Below are 21958 nucleotides of genomic sequence, written 5' to 3' on the forward strand. Positions count from 1 at the left end.
AAACCCTAAAACGATAGTGAAGGGTCGCTTCTTTTTTGCAGTTTTTTTTCATAAAATTTCATTTTTCACCCTCAAGTTTGTGTTTTTATTAAATATAACCCTATACTTTACTACTCAAATTTATATTTTACAATATAGTATAGCTATTTCATAAAATTACATTTGAATATGTGTATATATATAAATAATAAAGTGAAAATTATATTTTTAAATAACTAACTTTTCTTTTTTGAAAGATATATAACTTATATATTAATTTTTTTTTAATTCCCTCGAACCGCACTTCTTGGTACATCATACCGGTTCGTACCGAAATGAACCTACCCCCTTCGTACCGAATTCGTCTAGACTAGCGAACCGCGTACCCGTACCGGAGCGCACCGCGATATATGTGAGTATGTTCCAAACCTTTTTATCTTGTCTTGTTTAATAAGTTAAAATTCATAAGTCATTTATATTTGGAAACAACTTATATACTTATTAACTTTTAAAAAGTTAATACAGTAAGTTATAAGGAGACTTGAACATCACCTTAAAAAGAATTAGAAATGATCACACACAGAAACAAATAATCTGATTGGTTAAAGTGGTGATAATCATGTCCATTCCAAAGGTACCTCAATATATAATACTAGTTTTTATCCCTGTATTACGGGGGTTGTTTTATATTATTTTTTAAAAATATTTATTTATTTTTTGCATTTATATTTTTTTATTATTTGAAAGTTAATAATATACTTATGGTTTGATGATAAATTGTTTGACAAATAAATGAGATGTTATAACCCGGTTTAAAAGCTATATGGTTTTGATAAGACCCAAGACCCGTTTATTTCTTTTACTATAAAATTGGTTTTTTAATTATAAATAATATTTACGAAAGTTAATAATATACTTATGGTTTGATGAGACCCAAGACCCGTTTATTTATTTTACTATCAGATTGGTTTTTTAATTTAAATAATATATATATTTTTAAAATAAATAAGATATTAATTTTTAGTATATCCTATTTTATAGGATTTTTATATCAATAATTTGGTGAGAATAATTTTTAATTTAATGAGATGTTATAACCCGTTTAAGGAATATCCGGGTTTAATAAGACCCATACCCATGAATTCGGGTCAAATGCATGAGAAGTCTCCATTTAAAAATCAAGTAAATCTGGTGACTCCAAAAAAAGAGGGAGTGACTACATAACGACACGTATGATTTTTATGTTTTCGCTTATATATAGTATTACGGGGGTTGTTTTATATTATTTGTTCTAATATTTATTTGTTTTTTGAATCTATATTTTTTTATTGTATGAAAGTTAATAATATACTTATGGTTTGATGAGACCCAAGACCCATTTATTTTTTTTACTATAAAATGGATTTTTTTAATTTAAACAATATATATATATCTTTTTTAAAATAAATAAGATATTAATTTTTAGTATATCCTATTTTATAAGATTTTTATATCAATAATTTGGTGAAAATAATTTTTAATTTAATGAGATGTTATAACTCGTTTAAGGAATATCTGGGTTTGGTAAGACCTATATCCATGAATTCAGGTCAAATACATTAGAAGCCTTCATTTAAAAATTAAGCAAATCTGGTGACTCCAAAAAAAGAGTAGCTCGATTTTTCTTTCTTTCTTTTTTTATATATATTATAGATTGGGACCAATTGAGTGAGTGCAGTAGCAATAGCATAGCATGAAGAATTGAATTGAATTGAATTGAATTGAAGATGGATCAGACTCACAAATAAACTCAACTCTGTTTTCAATTATCCCCCAAATTCACCTAAACCCTAACCCTAATTAAACACATGGTTACTGATATCTCCTCCAATTTCGACGAAGACGGACCACCCGCCATTGTTTCTGCAATGGTACAGATTCAGTTTGCAAAATTGATGCTTCAGATTATGTCAATTTACCTTTATTCTCCTTAATTATACTTTTGATGGTTTGTATTGATTAGTCCTGACCGCTACCACATACCTTCCTAAAATTGCAATATAGGTTAAATTAGTTTAGTAGATGTCTAATTATGCATCTATTTGATCAATCGCTGCTGCTTATCATGTATATATAATATTACACCTATTCAATTGTAACAGTTTTTAACACCTAATACCTAATTACTAATTAGGTGCCTAGTGAAACTGATTCCCTGACCGGGAAGAGAAAAGAATTGACAGGTGTTGAGATTGAAGGAAGCAGAAGGAGTAAGAAGAAGAAGAAGCAAGGCGGTACGCCCCGTCCCGCTTGCTCTTGGGTACATTTTAGGTAATAACAACTAATAAATATAATATTGTTTTTGCATAATTGCATTATTTTGTGTCAGCTTCTGATCTTTGTGTTTGCTGATGTGTTATTGTGAATGGTGTTCTAGCCGAGAGTTTATTAAGGAGTATAGTGCCTCGCATCCTGAATCATCCGGTCTGAAAGTTGTAAGCATCATGACTGAGGTGTAAATTATGTAGTGAACTAGTGATGCTTCATAAAATGTTAATTGGGTTGGCGTTTTTTGTCTTTTAGGCGACAAGAGCAGCTTCGGATGCGTGGAAAGTGATGTCACTTGAAGACAAATCAAAATACACAAAACGGGCTCGTGAAGTATGGGATGACTACTTGAGTTCTGCTCCAGCCCGTGAACCTAAACCTAGAAAGCAGGTGATAATGTGTATTGACTCTTATGTGGTAAAGTTATAAGCTTTTGTATGTTTTACTTTAGTGTTTTGTGATGCAGGCCAACTTAGTCACTCGGTGTTCTCCTGGTCGTTTAGTCAATGTGTTAAAACACTTCACAGATGACCAAAAAGAAGCTGTGAAAAGCATGGGCTTTGGTAGTCTTCTTGACCTCAAATGTAGGACTCTGAGGCGTAGTTTATGTTTATGGTTGCTAGAAAGGTTTAACACCATAAGGCGAAGCTTAGAGATATGTGGTGAAAGAATACCTTTATACCCTCACGATGTTGAGCTTGTAATGGGTTTACCTGCTACTGGTAAAGATGTGGTCAACTCGGGTCCGGATGTCTTGGTTGCAGAGTTGCGCCAGAAATACAACGCTTCAAACCGAGGGATTTCGGTTCGGTTTCTTGAAGAAAGATTGGGGCAACCAGAAGCAGGAGATGATTTCAAAAGAGCATTTTTGCTTTATGTTTTGGGGACACTTTTGTGCCCAACTGCAAGACTAGATGTTAGCCCTTCATTTCTTCATCTTTTGACGGATATGGATTCTATTCATGAATACAATTGGGCAAAGTTTTTGCTTGATAGGTTAGTTAGGGAGGTGTCTCGTTACCGTCAAGGGAAACAACGGGCGGTTGGTGGTTGTCTTCTGTTTCTTCAGGTGAACTGAAATACATTTTAAAGTGATTTGGTGGTTGTGTTTTTAATGTTTGGAAATGTTGGACGTTTGCAGATATTTTACTATGAGAGTGTTGCTATTGGAGGAATGTATGAACCGGGCCCGGTTGTTCTTCCATGTTTATCATCGTGGACCGAAGAAGCTATTTCTGAGAGAGAGAAACAGGAGAAAGAACTTGGTGGTTATGGATCTGGAGAGGTAAGTTGAACATTTGGGACATAAATTATCCTTTTCATATGGCTACATGTTAATTACGTGTCGTATGTAAATCAGAGGTGGGCATTTCAACCTGTTTAGTTATTAATTAGTGGATTTGGGTTGTATTTTTTGTCTAACATGTGAAATAAATAAAAATCAAGTTGTTTAGAAGGGGTACCGGTTGAAAGGCGCCCATAGTTTAAATTATTATTGTTAAGAGTTGAGTTCGGTTTTCATCACCGAGGTATTCCCATTTTGACTACCTGAGTACCAAGACCATTTTGTTTGTTGTAGCGTTGTCTGTGGTTTCAAAATTTAAACCCTTTTGTCCTTTCCACCAACTCTGGCAATTTTTTCTGTTAAGTAGAAGGGCATTTCAGCCAGAAAGAGTTCATTAGGTGTTAAATGGCTGAAATGCCCTTCTACCAACAAGAAAATGGCCTTGTTACTCAAGTAAAAATGGGCAAACCTTTAGGGGCGAAAACCAAAATTCACTCTTATTATTTTAATAAAATTGTTGTATGTACTCATAATTAATGCCAGAACAAAAGTGTGTAGCAAAAACTGAAGCACATTGAAAAATTAATCACTTGATACATCATCGTTCAGGTGATTTGCAAGGATAGAGGTCTCGGTTTAGGCTTGTTAAACGACCGTGATCATGCTGATGTGCTCCCGTTAAGAGAAGTGGCTGCTAGAGTTAACCGTGGTACTCTAGTTCGACAAGAGGACAGCCTGGTAACCAAATTAAATAATATTTTTACGTTCATTTAAATATAAAATAATATCCGACCAATGATTCATAGTTACTGCAGGATAATGTACCATTTACATACAAAAACGATAACGCACCACCTCTCCGAATCGATAACTACAGCTACAAAACCCCGTTAGAATATTCAAACACAAATTCTAATGAAAATAGAGGCGTATACACAGGTCAATCTACATGCCCTCTTTTAAACTGCAACTTCACGGGTTTATTTCATGAATTATCAGATCATTTCACTGCCAAACATTGGGATTCTGGAAGACGTTTTCAATATAATTCCCCATTACCCGTATCATTAGGTATGGATGAAACCTTTCTTGTTCTTCAAGCAGAAGAAGACGGTGTTCTGTTTTTACTAAATAAAGGGACTGAAAATATTGGCCATACGGTTATGGTAACCTGTATTGGCCTAAGCAACAGTAATGAACGGTTTCCGTATTGTTTAATATCAGAAAGGGGAGATAGCTCATTAAAAATGAAGTCACACACACAGACTTTACCGGGTCGGGTTGAAGGTGTTCCTCAATCTGATTTTCTTTTGGTACCTTTTGGGTATCTTAATTCAGCTGGGGAGTTGAATTTGGAGGTTTGTATATGGAACACTTCAGATTTAGGTGAAGTTTGACACCAATATTTACTTGTCACCATTTTACTATGTTATTTTTGTTGCAGTCAAACCATAAGTCATGCAAAGATATGCTAAAATAAACACTATACATATAAGAAAAATTAAAAACAAGGGTGTTTTTTTATATATTTTTTTTCTTTTTGAAAGAAAGATGGTCAGTTTGTTACTTGAAGACAGGTGCTATGGTCTACAGAAGACTTTGCTCTTTCTTTTATTTTTCTTGGATTTAGGAATTGTATGTAGTAGGATTATATTGAAAATGATATGCTCTAAGTTTTAGTTTGTTATTTTATAGTGGAACATATATAATTGCTGAAGGTATTTGTGAAGTTTTTGGAATATATAGATTATAAAGATTGGATTCTTTTTATTCATATGGTATATTTCAAAACCTTTGGTATTTACTGTTGTGTTGTATGGTGACGAATTTAGGTTAACTCTGTAACATCGGTATTTTATATACTCTTTTTGGGGGAATGTATAAGATAATTGACTAACTTTATTGATAAACAAAAAAAATAATTCTAGTGGAACTCTTATGTAAGGGTGTATACATTTACAAACCAAACATGTATGATTTTATGTTGTGTTATCTTCAAATATGGCCATATGGGGTTGGGGAGCTCAGGGGCAAACGACATGGACCTATGGTATGGCTAAAGTTCTTTAAACCGTTTTAATTATGGACACCACCGACATTCCAAATACCCTATCACATTAGGGTTGTTTGGTCATACGTGGTTGTGTGAGTGTTATAATAGTTACAATCATCAAACAACATATTTATATTATATAACTAGGTTCGGAACCCGTGTATTACACGGTTTGAACAATAAAAACGGCATAAATGATAAATCTTTTTAAATACGTTATATGATTAAACTTACGTATTAACTATAATAATGAAAATTGAAAAGTTCATAAATCACTAAAATTACAAATAAGTTGCAAGTTTTATATAAACAAAAAAATATCTATAGTTTTACTGAAACATTAATAAACCATACGTTGTATACCAACAAATCATACAAATCATATACAATTTTTTTTATTTGAACTAATTGCTAGTTTCCCTAACCATTGATGAGGTCATCTGATGCCCAATTAATTGCTTCTACTATTAACTGCAATTCACAACAAAAAAATAACCAAACTAATCATGATTTAATACCCAACACTTGTCTCATTCATTTAGTTCAATTTTTACATTCATAATCAGTCAAATAGATCGAAAGAGAGAGAAAAAAAAGGAAAGAAAGATTGGCTAAATTTATTTCAGCTCCATTTCAAAATATTAAGGCTTTTGTATTCATATGCGACACCCATATTGCTAATCAAAATACTGGACAAGGAGTGTTCCAGTTCCAACCGGTCCATACGAAATTAGTCACTTTGACCTTCTACCTAACCCGCTTATGTTTTTGATCTTGTAAATAAGGTCTTTTTTTGTCAAAATAACCTAGAATAATCTGATCAATTGGTTTCTACCCAACTCGCTAATGTTTTTTTATCATGGTACATCCAAATTTGTCATTGACAAAGCGGATCTATTGCACGCAACTTGTAACAAAATATAAACCAAGAGTTAATATACTTCAGGTTTGTGAGAAGATAAATAAGTCATTTGGGCAATCATAATCAATAAAAGGGGTGGTGTAGTGAACATGACTTTATAATATGAATCAAACTTTCTTAGTTGTAATCCATGATAAGGCTAGCCATATAAGGAATGTTTTAAATCTTAGTTAAATTTTAGTTTTAAATTAATAATTTTAATTAGAAATTATAGGTTAATACATGAGAGTGACACTTGGCAAACCATTAGGCCAATTAAGGGGGTTTGTGGTTCAATTAACATTTTTGTTTATTATAATAGTAGATACATGACATACAATGTGCACACTGATACAAAAATAATTGAAGTGACATCACTTGCTACCGGAAAAAAAATCATTCACCTAAGCTATTTTTCCTTTTACTTTTTATTCCACCTAAGCTACGTCATCTGACCGATTAAGATTTAAACTTGGGATAGGATCCATCAACTACGATATTTTATTTGAACGACCAAAGAATTCTTCAGATGGACTAATGGTTAAATTTATCACATTGGGATACACTCGCTTTCTGATCCGGCGAAAACCGTCACAATAGACCAGCACCCATGAACACTCGCCCGAAGGCACGACATTGCGGTGAGATCGAACTCGCTCAGTTCAAAAATCCAACTAGTGAATGCCACCTACTTGCCTAGTCATTTATCATCACATAGGACCATCGAAACTAGATGATGAGAGCATGAATTGAAATGGCCCCCTTATCACTCTATCACAAATACAACTTAATTTAAAGAAAAATCCTAATATATAAAAATGGAGATGACTTTTTTAGCCCTTGAGGGGCTGAAGGAGAAAAGGGAAAGGGAAACCCATCTAATCCGGTGACGGCGATGAAAGCCGACGGCTATTGAATCCTTATTCTTGTTTTCTACTAATAAAATGCAGCATTTATCCCTATCATTATCATTATCATTATCATCTTCTTCGTCACTAATGCTCCGCCGCTTTTGCTGTTCAGCAACGCCCGTGTTTTCTACTCCTGCTTCGAAGAAAAAACTCGTTTTCTTGGGGTCTCCGTCGGTAACCTCCCTACAATAATAATAATAATAATATATGCAAAATCCACTGAGTCATAATTTTTGAATTATAGTTTAATATTATTTGTTATCTTTAGGTCTCTGCTTCTGTTCTGGAGACTCTTCTAGACGCATCATCCGCCTCTAATTCCCTATTTGAGGTACTTACTTAATAAATAAATAATGTTTCAATTTCATTTTGTTAAAACACACAATTGACAATTAATATTAGTTAGTGAGATGAATTGTAAATTAGGTTGCAGCTATTGTTACTCAGCCGCCTTCCGGACGAGACCGCGGAAGAAAGGTGTTACCGTCTCCTGTTGCACAGCATGCTCTTGATAGAGGCTTCCCTGCACATCTTATTTTCACACCTCTTAAAGCCTCTGAGGTAACATTTACTCATTTCATATCTTTACTTATCAGTTATGTTAAAGTGTTTGTTATTCGTCAGCCAATCGTGTATTTCTTAAATAATTTTCAATGTGCTTACAAGTTCAAACTGATAGCCTAATCATTAATCAGTGTCCATGTTAATAGTTGCTATGGTCATGCTATTTACTTGACGGACGGATATATTGTGAACACTATGCAAATGGTTCAAAATTAATAATACATTGGCAATTTGGCATTAGTAGCATACGATATAAATATATTAATCATTCATATCTACACTAAACTTGGCTTACCACCAAGTGTCACGATTTCAGTAAACATCTTCATATTAAGTTATTAACCATTGACTTTCTAATTAAACAGTCATTAGTTAACAATAATAATTTACTGTCAAGATATATTGACCATGTTTTTCAGTTCGCAATTACAACATGTTACGGGTATTCCAAAAGCAAAACAAAGACCTTCTTGTTGATTATTCAATCTTCACTGTCATGCTTTTTGTATCATATTAGTTTAAAAGATGTTGAACACACTATGCATTTAAATAAAGAACTCAAATAAAATTGACTCATGAACTTTTTTATTTGACCGTCATGCAGGAAGCATTTTTGTCTGATTTTAGTGCACTTGAGCCAGAACTTTGCATCACAGCAGCATATGGAAATATACTACCAACCAAGTTTTTAAAGATTCCATCATTAGGTTGGTGTTCTTTCTATCACATTTTCTAATTTTATTTAAACTAAATATCCATTGAACTCTTATTATTTAATATTTTTAGGGACTGTTAATATACATCCGAGCCTGCTGCCTTTATACCGTGGAGCAGCTCCTGTTCAGAGAGCATTGCAGGTTCATTTTATGTTCATAAATTTATAAATATTCAGTATTAATTTTACGATACCGTAAGCTAAATACAAAAATAATCAGGATGGAGTTAAAGAGACTGGTGTATCATTAGCATTCACTGTCCGGGCTCTTGATGCGGGGCCCATTATTGCATGCGAAAAAATGGAAATAGATGACAATATTAAGGTATACAATTTCTTCTTTGATTTTACTTACAGTTTATAATAAGTGAATGATGTATTTGCGTGAAGGCTCCCGAATTGCTTGATCTGCTATTTGCACAAGGTTCTAAACTTCTACTTCAAGAGCTCCCGTCTATATTTGATGGGTCTGCAAGTACAAAAGCCAAACCACAAGATGGCTCAAAGGCTACTTTAGCGCCAAAGGTATATAATAGTTTAATCATTAATGCCAACACTTATATTATGAGTTTATATTAATTTTTGTTTGATGCAGATAAGTCAAGAGGAGTCATGGTTATCCTTTGACCAAGACGCATTAACTCTACATAACAAGGTATACTTTTAGTTTTACATACATCTTGCCTAGTTGAAGTCGGTTATCATGACATACAACCTTTTAGGTACAGGCTTTTGCAGGTTGGCCCGGAACCCGAGCTAGAATTCTTGTAATTGATGAAAAGAGTGATAAACGCAGCGAGCTTGAGCTTAAAGTTATCACGTCTCGGGTTTATCGTGGTGATGATGTTAAAAATAGTGAAGATGATGAGGTTATTTTCAGGAAAGGGTCATTGATCATACCTTGTGGCCAGCACACGGCTCTTGAGGTGAGCCTTTTTTTTAGAAAATGTATAATGAAATTTAAGTAAAATATTGATTTGTGTGTTAAGATTGTATCTGATGTTAGTTTATTAACTAAAGGTCTTGGAAGTTCAGCTGCCGGGTAAGAAAGTGGTAAACGCAGCTGCGTTTTGGAACGGTTTGAGAGGTCAAAAGCTGAAGAAGTTGCGGTTGTAGAAGCAAAATTTTTGAATCTAAAAGTAGGAGATGAAATTGTTTTTTTGTATCAGGTATTTCATTATACATGTTTTTTTTATATTCTATTTATACAAATTATTACTATAGTCAACTTTCTAGTGCGTCTATCGACCCGAGCAGGCGACCATGAGACAAAAGATTTTGTTATAAAGAGATTCGATTAGGATTGGGTGGTGGGAGGTGGGCGTAAGGGCCTTTATGACAATAATTAATTCGATTTATTTTAAATTAGATATTGCGCTTACCTTTTTAGAGTGCATTTTTAGCACAAAACTTTACTACCCATACTACATCATATACTCATCACCGATACGTTGCAAGATTTATCATGATTGAAGCTTATGCTCGTGGAGCTATAATTGTCTTAAACTTGTAGTATTATTGTAGTCCATTAACTTAAATTTAAATTATTTTGATAAAATATCTAGGACATTTAAAAGTAGGGATGAGCATATGTACCAGGTATCGAGTCGGGTACTTCCGGTACCCACTTTTTGAGTTTTCACGATCCGTACGGTACCAGTATTTTACTGATATTTCGCTTTCGATACTGGTACCGTACCATACCATACCAAGCATTTTCGGTACCGGTACTCATTTTTTGTTTTGAGCCTTAATTTTTGCAAAAAACGTGTAAAACCGGATAAATGGTTTGGGAAGAGAATTAGTGACACGTCTTAACCAAGAAAAGAGTCATGTTTTAGAGCATGAAATATCCTCACAAATAAGCTTCATAAAGTTAATGTGCTTTTAGTGGGTTTATATCATTTAAGAATCTTTTTCATAAGAAAAAAAAGGCTCTTTAGAAGTCAATAATATGGTTTGAATTGATGATCATTAAGAATGTGTATTTCATTACTTAATAACATAATTTATCTGGTAATCATTATAACCATATAAGATTACACTGATTAAATCACAAACTCAGTTAAATATACTCTAATGCCTAATTTGCAGTGCCAACTATGAGGCAGGGCTAGATGGTTGACCGACCCCGACCCGACACCCTAATAGGCCCGAATTTTATAAAATTATATATATATTTTTGAAAAAAATATGTATACTTAATGTTAAAAAATTACTCAACTAATTTAATGCAGATGATTTTTTCGTTTTCAGCCCAAAAATTTCCATGATTCTAGAAGATGGCCTTACTAATTTGAAATACATGATAAAAAATAACTTTGCATCATCTTCTTGTTAATCGAAGTTTAGAGGACTCCATGCGAAAATGTAATCTAGTTTAGTATTCAACATTTAGTTAATCAAATTATTTGCTTAATACAATATCAATAACATCACAAGTTTATGGTGAGTTAAGAGTACGAGCATGCTCAAAAATGTCATGTCATTAGAACCTTATGAAAGTTGTAACAACAAACGAACTTCTCATGGCCAACTTCAAAAACCATCTTTCTATTAAGAAAGAAAAGCTTTATTAATTTTCTAAATAGATGGTATTTACTCAAATAAATTTATTTACAAAGAATACCCGGATTATGTAATGTGTGCAAAATATCATTAATATTGCTGGTTCAAAATATCATTAAGGTACAAATGAAAATTACGTGTAAATTATACAAAGCTTACATAACATGAAACATGGTGTGACTGTGCGCGAAGGTATGTGCGTACAATAAATACCCAATCTATATTTATAATTGCACACATACGTAATTACACAACTTATATGATAATCAATCAACATATTTTTATAACTACACCGTCATATGATTATGAAAGTTATACGCATAACATATCAACGTCTTTAAAAAAATTCTTAGATGTAGCTAGAGTATACTAGTATTTAAAAGAATAAAATGTCAAGTCTCATGGTGTAGTTTTTTGTTTTTAATAATAATGTCGTATAAAAAAACTATATGTGTTTACAAAAAGAAAATGGGGGAACTTTGAAAATGTCAATAACGATGGGCTATTTTTATTTTACTTCGGATCGTTTTCACACGTAAATACCAGTATCGTGACACCCTCTCATTATCTCAACCATTATTTAGTTGTGAAATACTAGTATCAAAACTATATATTTTTTTAAATGTAAGGATAGTTGTAACTTGTAAGAATAAATGCATTATTGAGGAATGTCCTTATGTGAATACCCATTTTAGCATTACCATACAAGACTCGCAAAGCTCTATCTCAATCTTGACTGAATTAGCAAAACATTCATAATTTCTAATCTAACGTATTGCTTTAACAAATACTATTCTGGTCACATATGCTAGAAGTTTGTGCTTGTAACGAAAATGAAAACGGCAACATTAACGTAAACTAGTAAAATGTTGTTTTATGTATTTATTTGAATAACTTATCTGTTTATTATTGTTTGCTAAGTGTAAGTGTATACGTTTATCTAGTTTAGAGTTAAACAAGATATTTCTAATCAAAGTTTGATCAATACTTTTTATTGACTATAATCAAAACTTGACCTGTACTTTTGACATTGGCATCTTACAACTTCTAGAGAGAAAATCAGAAAAACAAAAAGTAACTTTACATTTTAATTCATCTAAACTTATAAACTCATCAAAACTAAACTCAACAACTCACTCTCACTACCTTAATAGCATGGAAACAGCCGGAGTTACGCCGGCGCCGGAGAATGCTCATCACTTCGCCGCTGGTATGTGTTTATAATCTTTCCTTTTATCTATAAAAGTAACTTTATTTCTTTTTTAAATCTGTTAACTTTTTACAAAAAATTAACTCTAAACATATTGTGACAGTGATCACGTCAAGTAGTAATTTTTAGCTACATGATGTGGTTTTATTGAGTTTCATGTGTATGCAAGTTCTTAAATTTTTAATCCCTGAATTTTTTAAATTTTTAAATTTTTTTTTTTGCTGAGCTTGTGATTTTTGCAAACTGATTATTTAGTTTGCTAATTTTCTGCTTAATTTTAGAAATTTTAGGTTTGTTTGGTCTAGACAACGGGTTGCATTTTGTGTTTATGTTACAAATGTCTATGAAATCACAGTTTTTTCGAAAGTTTTGAGGCTTTATTCAGGCTTCAGTTTGGTTTTTCTTTTTCTCAACCACAAGTTGTCTTGCTTGCTTATTGTTGTTGATGTTATTGTTCTTAATTTTTAGGTTTAAAGCCACATCTGATATACAAATGTCTTCTGATCCAACGTGCTCAGAAGTTGAAGAAACCTGCCCCGGTATACCAAACACAAAAAGAAGGATCTGAGCATCTTCCGATGTTCAGATCCACTGTTTGGGTTGATGGTGTGACCTACACATCTTCTAACACATTTCGACAACGTAAGAATGCCGAGATGGAGTTGCATATATGGCCATAACGCAGAAGGACAAGACAGATGCGCTGAATTTTATACGAGAGGTTTGATGTTCACAAGTTATTGCATTGCTTTTTATTTGATAAGTTTTGTATTTACCAGTCATAACCATAGATAGATCTCTAAAACACAGCAAAACTGTTAAATATCATTTAATTTTCGGCTTCTGTTTAATATGATTAAAACACATTTAGAAATTCGTTTTTATACTTTTTAGAAATTCGGCTCTGATACCAACTTGTAAGGCCCCGAACCCGGTGACCCTACTTTAGCGTCGGATTTACTCATAAACACAGTTCTTCAAATCAGAGTTTATTAAAACATTTCGTGGAATATAAAACATCAATCATTTGTTACAAAACATTAAATCTTTTCTTTGATACCATAACACAAAACTTAATATTTAAAACATCTTTACTTCTTTCTTCAGATGCCAGCCGTTCAATCCATGCCGTGTGTCATCCTCATGCTAACTCTATAATCAGCTCACCTGCGTGCATACTAAAAGTCAGCTACGCTGAGTGAGTTCTAGTTAATCGAACGCCATACAATACATACACATACACACATATCCGTAGATACATATCCATACTTCACTAGTTACCCTTCTGTTCTACATACATACTTGCTACCATACATACATACATATCTACAATCACTAACCTCAGTCTACCGAGAGTACGTTCATAGTTCACCGTCTATACCAGTACTCAAGGTCGTGAACACGTACAAGGTTCGCAGTCCTTACCTATGTTCACCATTTATGGTACGTACAAGGATCGCGGTCCTTCCCTATACCATAGTACATCCACAACACGTACAAGGTTCGCAGTCCTTCCCTATGTTGCAACCTAATTCATAGCACGTACGAGGTTCGCAGTCCTCCCCTATGCTACAAAATCAGCACGTATAAGGTTCACAGTCCTTTCCTATGCTGAAATACATCCACAACACGTACAAGGTTCGCAGTCCTTCCCTATGTTGCAACCTAATTCATAGCACGTACGAGGTTCGCAGTCCTCCCCTATGCTACAAATACAGCACGTATAAGGTTCACAGTTCTTTCCTATGCTGACGCCTATCTACATTACGTATAAGGTTCGCAGTCCTTATCTACGTTTACATATATCATCTACTTCACATATAAGGCTCGCAGTCCTTAACTACGCCATCACCAGCCGAGTCTATGTCCGACAGAAGCTAGAGGGATTTGCCATCCTAACTTACTATGTCGAACGTAGAACTCACATGCCATTCGTGTACCTATATACACATACTTACATTATAACATAAGAACACTCTAGGCATTCTTTACCTCATTCATTTAACAACCATACCCCGTGTCGTTACGTGCAATACCCGAAGATCATTCACGCCCCGACAAGTATTCATTTGAAATATTCATACATCTACGATATATAATATTCGTACCTTTATTTTTAACCTGACAGTACGCGCAATATCCGAAGATCGTTCGCGTACCGACAAACAATCATTCATATCTATCACACATATCACATATGACATACACTTATCACTTAGGATAAATGTATTAACAACACATCGAGTATGCACACAGCCCCGAAAACATAACAAGGAATGGGGCTAGAAACTCACCTGAACACGGTTACGTTCACCGTTAATCGTAATCCCTTTCTTCAGCTGTGCACGGCTGACTGTATAACAAGTACACGTATCAAACAACTATCACTACTCATATCATCTTTCCAGTCTTAACTACTACCCACAACGAACGGGGGTCCGGGGGCAGCGCCCCTGGCAGCAGGGTCTAGGGGCGGCAGCCCCTAGCAGGGTCCAAGGGGCAGAGCCCCTGGCTGGGGTCGAGCTGCCAGGTCAGCTTGGAAAAATTTTATTTCCATTAACCGTCTTAACACATTTTTTTTCATTAGATTTTTAATTTATTTTCTAATCGAACTTGACTTTAGGCGAAGTTACCAGCTAGGCGAACTTAGCTTTACAGCGAAGTTGCCAGCTAGGCGAACTTAGCTTCAGGCGAAGTTAAACCTTAGGCGAACTTAGCTTTACAGCGAAGTTGTCATCAGGCGAACTTGGCCGTAAGCGAAGTTACCATTAGGCGAACTTAACTTTACAGCGAAGTTGCCATCAGGCGAACTTAGCTTTAGGCGAAGTTGTCATCAGGCGAACTTGGCCGTAAGCGAAGTTACCATTAGGCGAACTTAGCTTGCAGGCGAAGTTCATCGCGTTGAAGGCGAAGTTGCCCAGATGCAGGCGAAGTTGCCCAGACAGCCGCTGTTCGGTTTCTTTCCAGCATTTCGAGCGATTTTAACACCCTTGCTATGGTTCAATATCACCCACTACGCTCCCGACCATTTTCGGTCACTTAAACACTAAAAAGCTTGGATCTTTAAACTTCAAAGATCAAGAATCATACATTTTTGGGCTTGTTTGGATCTCCTTTAACTTGTTAACGCAGCTAGTCGCCCTCTCTTACTCTCGGATCAGTCCGATTCTTCTCTTGGCTCGGCCCGGTTCCGGCGAAGTTAGCGTATGTGTGTGTGGAGTGTGCTTGGATAAAGATAGAATGAAGATATTTTGGGGTGTTAGGGTATTTATATCCCTGAGATCCCATGGACCTAAGGCCCATTCTCATTTAACCCATCCTAATTAATCCAAGTCCACAACCCACATCCATTACCCAACACTAGCCCGACCCATACCAACTCCTATTCTATTATTTATTTCCTGATAACCCGGGTAAACTTTCTCTCTATTATTAAGTAACATAATTAATATTACTTGGAAATTTCGGGATGTTACACCTTTGTTTCGTATCTTTATTCAGGGTTTTTTTTGGGAAATGCTTGGTAATGCTAACCACACCTAGAGAATTAAAACTTAAAACTGTATAGATCAATGTATTTTTTTTAAGGCATGGCAAGGTGGGCGGGTCGGGGTCGGGTTGCAGGTCATAATGGGTTGGGGTCAGAGCGGGTTTTAGCAAAATGAGTTTGGGCCAAACGGATTCTAAGCAAAATGATTTTGGGTCAATACGGGCCATTTTTAAAATATATCAAGTTGGTTCGGGTCATAATGGATTGGGGTCAAAGCGGGTTCTAAGCAAAATGAGTTCGGGTCAAACGGGTTGTAAGCAAAATGAGTTCGGTCAATACGGACCGTTTTAAAAAAATATATACAGTTTTGTTCAGGTCAAATGGGTTTGGCCGAAATAGAATTGGGCTGAAATGATTCGTTTTAGAAATAAAGTACCTACCCCACCCTCCCCATTTTTAACTTAACGGTTTTTGTTATAGTTGCCCGTTTTGACCCGTTGACTCATTTTAGTAGGCCCAGTTTGACCCGTTGACTAATTTAAGTTGACCCAATTTGACCTGTTGACAAATTTAAGGTGACCCAGTTGAACCCATATACAATTTTGTTTTGCCTAAATTAACCCATTTTCTGAACAATGGGTCATGATTGCCACCTATATTTTTTTTCTACATCTCTGGTGTATGCCGCCTGCCAGGTGATTAATTTTGAAACTAAATTAAAATAAGTTGGATTAAAGGGTGAACTCTCACAAAATGTATCCTATTGTTTACTGTCTCTATTGGAAAAACTAATATGTCATACTGTAGCTTTTGCAATTATACTCTTTGTATCAACTATTATTATTATCATCTGAAAGAAGAAATAGGCAGAAGAAAAAAAATAAAAAGAAGTGACAGATCCACCCCATCTGGCCTATTTTAAGATTATTGTTTTAACGCGTTATCTTATTACTTGTTGTTATCCAGGATAAAATATTTTGCAAGTCTGTTATGGCTGAATACGCAGCCAAGAAGAACATAGGAAAGCCTGTATATGAGACATCTCAACCGGAGGCATCACTTATTGTTTTCCGCTCCAATTTGGTTTTCAATGGTGATACTTATCCCGGAGATGGTGCCAAGAGCAAAAAAGAAGCCGAACAATTGGTGGCGCGCTCTGTCATAATTAGATTTTTAGGTAATTTGCAATTTGCAATCCTCCATACCATATTCTCTATGCTTTTTATCTTATGTAATTTATCTTAATTTCAGCTTCTGAATCTGGAACTGACATGGCGGACATAGTTAATTCAAAGTTCAGACAATATCAACAAATCAGCAATGTTCATATTGGTTCAAATGCTGTTGTACTTCCACAGCCTTCGGCTGAGCAAACCGCTCCAACTGGACCTGTTGCAGCTCAGAAAGTGTCAACCATGCCGGTCAGTCGAGTTGTTCCTGTTGTAACTCAACAACCTATTTCACAAGTGTCGTTGCTGAACCTATAGTTTTCACCCCGGTCCCATCTGTTCTAGTCAACAACTCAGCAACCGCTAATGTTATAAAACAACCAAAGGCTGAACCTGATCAACAACCAATTTCACAGGTATTGGTTGAACCAATCAAGCCGGTTGTTGCTGAACCTTTGCTTTTGAACACGGTCTCCTCTGCTTTAATCAACAACTCAGCAGTCACTAACGTAATGAAACAACCAAAGGCTGAACCTGATCAACAGCCTGTATTACAAGTGTCAGTTGAACCAATCAATCCGGTTGTTGCTGAACCTGTGGTTTTCACCCCGTACCCATCTGCTGTAGTCTACAACTCAGCACCCGCCAATGTAATGAAAGAACCAAAGGCCGAACCTTATCAACAACCAATTTCGCAAGTGTTAGTTAAACCAATCAAGTCGGTTGTTGCTGAACCTTTGGTTTTGAATCCGGTTCCATCTGCTTTAATCAACAATTCAGCAAATGCCAATGTGATAAAACAACCAAAGGCTGAACCTGATCAAGCAATGGAGTTCATACCCCTCATGGATCAAGCTTCTGACAAGAAACGAAGCAGCCCGAGCAATAGAAATGCTCGAAAGAAGATGCGTGGCAGCATTCAGTAAGTATTATTCTTCTATTACACTTTTTTATGCATTTTCTATATAATACGAGTAATAATTTGCTTTCATGTAAAGGTATCTTTTTGTGTTGTGTATTCAAATTGACACAACGACAATCAAATATGAACTAACTCCGAGTGATTCAATAGAAAGATTAAAAAGAGAAATCAAAACAATAACATAGAAGAAGGAGATGGGAAACAGATTCTAAGAAAGAGAGATGAGAAGAACAGAAAACCAATTTCTTAACATTTTTCCTAATTTCTTTCACTCTCCATGTTATATCAGACTAGGTTTCGTTTAACTTTCAAAGTGATCCATAATGTTGTTGGGCTTCTTGGATGGGCCACAAGGTTGGGCCTATAATTGTCCAAACGGTTCATAACATTTTGTGAAACACTCAACTTCATAGTTTAGGAGGACATACTATTTATTACATGTGGCAGTCTAAAGCCATTCTTCAAATGGGTTAATTTGGGCTAACACGGGTTCATTTGGGTAATCTCAAATCAGTTAACGGGTGAATTTGGGTGTACTTAAATTAGTTAACGGGTAAATATTTTAAAACTTGTTAACTTAAAACGACCCAAATAGGTTAGCCCCACCCATGGCCATTGCTTGTCAGTTTGTCCCCACCACCTACTCGTTGCAAACATCATCACCACCACCGCCTCCACTTCCAACACCACCTTGTTCGTTTTGACCTGTGACCCAAACCCGACAGTTGACTTGAAATAGAATATAAAAATGGAGGATATCTTATCTTTTCTACTTTTCCTTATTTTTTATTTTAATTTCAGGATGCCTATGATGACCGCAACAAGTCAAGTCTGCCATTTGCATCTCAATGAACATCTCCAATTCTATGTTCATCCGAGAAAGGTGTTTTCATGGCGGTGGCGATGGGGTTGCGCTTTGAACAATTCTTTTGTGGACCTTTTAATCTAATTAGTGGATGTTAATTATTGTCTTAGTGATAGGAGATGTAGATGATTGTACTGTTGGATGTTTTATGGACCTTTTAAATGTTGTTTTGTAGCGATCATTAATGTATGTTTTATGGACTTTTTAATTGGACCTCGGTTTTACCCTAAACTACCCTAAGAGGTGGCGCCACTCCTTTCAATCTCCCAAAAAAAAATTGTTTATTTTTATTAAAATTACTAATAAATTTTAAATTTATAAACACAAAAATATATAAAAAAACATAGGTTTCATTAGAAAAATACATAAATAATTAAAAACTTTATTTATTTAAAAAACACATAAAAATAGTACTATTCCCAATTCCATTGGCTTTTAACTTTCGTTTTTACTTCAAATGTGTCGTGATCGCGAGTGTTAATTTGTCTCATCATATTTTATCATTTCGAACACACTTGGTACACGGTATAATTGCTTGATCCTCTCTGTGTCACAAAATAGTTGCAAACTCGTTGCCAAAAACCCAATTCTTGTTAGTTCACAGGATCTAAGTTTTTGAAAAAAATGGACCCAAACATTCACTAACGCTACTTCATCATTGCACCATGTTTGTGGCCCTTAATTCTCAGTTTGGTATTTGGTTACTTCTAAAAGTGATGCTATGGAGAAAATGTAAAAGTTTGATAAAAATATAAGAAAGCAAAAATGGTTTGTAGAATAATTTATGGAAAATAGTTGAGTGTGAGTTTATTTATAAATGGAAAAAACAAAATAATGATAATAATAATAATAATCAACAGTAAAAAAAGAGCTGTTCAACAACTCATAGGCAAAATAAGGTGCATTGAAATCAACTAAGGCCATATGTAGTGGGCGGAGACTTTGAGCGATGGTGGGCGAGAACCCCCCCCCCCCCCCCCCCGCGGGCGAATTTAGGGGCGATAGGGGGAGGGGGGACTGGCACGGGGTTATTATCGCCTATTGATTAAACTAAATAATAATAAGACCGTTTGGGAACGGTCAAATTTAAAAAAAAAAACAAATTTAATTTAAACAATATATATATACATATACCCCTTCTTCTCCAAACTCATATCCATTTCATACATTACACATAACCAAAATCTTCAAAAATACAACAAAAATGAAAACTAGAAACAACCCGAACCACCTATTCCCTCCTTTCAGTCAATTCCACGGTTCGCAAAACCAACTGAACGTAAACATGCAATGGAACTCGAACACCCGAAACCAAGCGAACCAAAATTTTCCGTTTGCTTTTGCCGACCCGACCTAAACATGTATGCCAACTACCTCATGCCCCAAAACCTCATGCCGGCGTTCGGGTCTACCCAACCGGACTCGGAGCCAGTGAGGGTGCCGAAGACTCAGACAACACGGGCCTCCGGTTCAAGCCAAAAGTCGGCCCGTAAACACAAAAAAATAACAACCGGGTGAGCCGATGACACAACGTGATCCATACAAGCAATGGACCGAGGAGGAGGAAGTAACCCTCGCAAGGGCTTGGATCGTCGTTTCGGAGGATCCCGACGTCGGTAAGTTTTTTAATATTAACTATTTATATAACTTTATTTAGTGTTTATTAAAAATGTACACTAATTGTGACAAATAATTTTAATTTGTAACTAACTTTCAAGCCGGCGGGATATTTTGGAGGAAAGTATTTGAAGCTTGGCTTTCGCTAACGGGTAAACCCGAAGACTACCGGGGAAAATAAGCGGTTCAAGCCCACTGGAAGGGCCTTAATTCCGATTGCCAAAAATTTGCTAGGATATACAACCGCTTGCACAGGGCCGGTTGGCGTAGCAGGCAAAACGACGCCGACATCCAATCCCAAGCGTTAAGCGACTTTCGATTTCAAGGGCACATCGAAGGGCGGCTCGGGAAAGCGTTCAAGCAACTAAAATGTTGGGAAAAACTAAGGCTATGCGCGAAATGAAACGGGGCACCCACCGTTCCGGTTGCTCGACGAGCCGACTCATCATCCCGGCCTTCAAAAAAGTCAAGGACATCGTCCTCGACAAATCCGAGCACACCAAAAAAACCCCTGATGCTTGTAACTTTAACCTCGTTAACGAAAACGACACGGTTAATTTAGACGACGTCCAAGTACCTGAGTTGGCTCAAACCCGCGGGAGAGAAAGAGAAAATAATACAAATAAAGGCGAGGGTTCGTCGTCGTCACGATTCAACTCCGCGGCCAGTGAAGAAGTCGAACATCTAAACGAGGTGTGCAGTCGTTTCGAAACACATGCCGTGAATATGGGAAACGGCATGAAAGCAACCAACGAATATCACGGAATGCTAGCCTAGACGCTTCAACTACGACAAATGAAAGAAGACTACGATCTCTCAAAGCGAATGGGTTACACGAAGAGGCAACATTATCGCAACAACGACGAGTTCAAAAAATGCATGAATATTATGACTATTAGTTTTTTTTTTGTTATGTATTTTTTTAATGTTTCTTTTTTTATTTTATGTATTTTTATTTAATTATTTAATTCAATATGTTTTTATTTGTTTAGTTTAATTATTAAAAGAAAATAATAAAAAAATGGTGACGTAGCACTGAAGAAGGGCTACAATACCATTACACCCTAAAAACAAATTTCCTACTATTAAGTGGTTGGGCGCCACATGTTGCAATTCGCCCAATTTGTAGTCCCTCCACTACACATAGCTTAAGACCATGCGTACTCATGGCGTTTTTTTAGGCATTTTCACTCCAAAATGCCGAGATACACCGCCCCCTCTGGCGTTTTGTACATAACGCAAGGAAGGCACAAATTTTGAGGGTCTTGTGAGAGAGAAATAGACAGAGGGGATGAGAGAGAGAGAGAGAGAGAGAAGCATTTTTGGACATTTTCTTACTGCACCCACTTTTTGCAAAATGTCAAAAAACTGACTATGCGCCACATGACGTAAAATGTCCAGG

At 35.6% G+C, this 21958-nt stretch overlaps 2 protein-coding genes across 3 annotated transcripts; both read left to right on the forward strand.

Annotated features, from left to right (window-relative positions):
• Positions 1-1747: 1747 nt before the first annotated feature.
• On the forward strand, positions 1748-5045 carry LOC143581412 (uncharacterized). Of its 2 annotated transcripts, none has more exons than XM_077064204.1 (8): positions 1748-1889; positions 2153-2289; positions 2396-2453; positions 2542-2676; positions 2753-3355; positions 3428-3571; positions 4181-4309; positions 4378-5045. In XM_077064204.1, the coding sequence occupies exons 1-8, from the start codon at positions 1827-1829 to the stop codon at positions 4966-4968; spliced, it is 1860 nt and encodes a 619-aa protein (XP_076920319.1). In that variant the 5' UTR covers positions 1748-1826; the 3' UTR covers positions 4969-5045. The 2 variants fall into 2 exon arrangements, with proteins under 2 accessions (XP_076920319.1, XP_076920320.1); XM_077064205.1 differs by having other exon boundaries at positions 4387-5044.
• Positions 5046-7508: 2463 nt separating this feature from the next.
• LOC143581421 (uncharacterized) lies at positions 7509-9971 on the forward strand. The gene is made up of 10 exons (XM_077064213.1): positions 7509-7610; positions 7705-7767; positions 7863-7997; positions 8605-8707; positions 8787-8857; positions 8936-9040; positions 9106-9240; positions 9311-9370; positions 9438-9641; positions 9736-9971. Exons 1-10 carry the CDS (start codon positions 7524-7526, stop codon positions 9829-9831), a joined length of 1059 nt encoding a protein of 352 aa, XP_076920328.1. The 5' UTR covers positions 7509-7523; the 3' UTR covers positions 9832-9971.
• Positions 9972-21958: the final 11987 nt, after the last annotated feature.

Source organism: Bidens hawaiensis, unplaced genomic scaffold, assembly GCF_021521415.1.
Source record: "Bidens hawaiensis isolate Kalapana, Puna unplaced genomic scaffold, B.hawaiensis_p1.1 tig00030915_1, whole genome shotgun sequence".
Taxonomy (NCBI): domain Eukaryota; kingdom Viridiplantae; phylum Streptophyta; class Magnoliopsida; order Asterales; family Asteraceae; genus Bidens; species Bidens hawaiensis.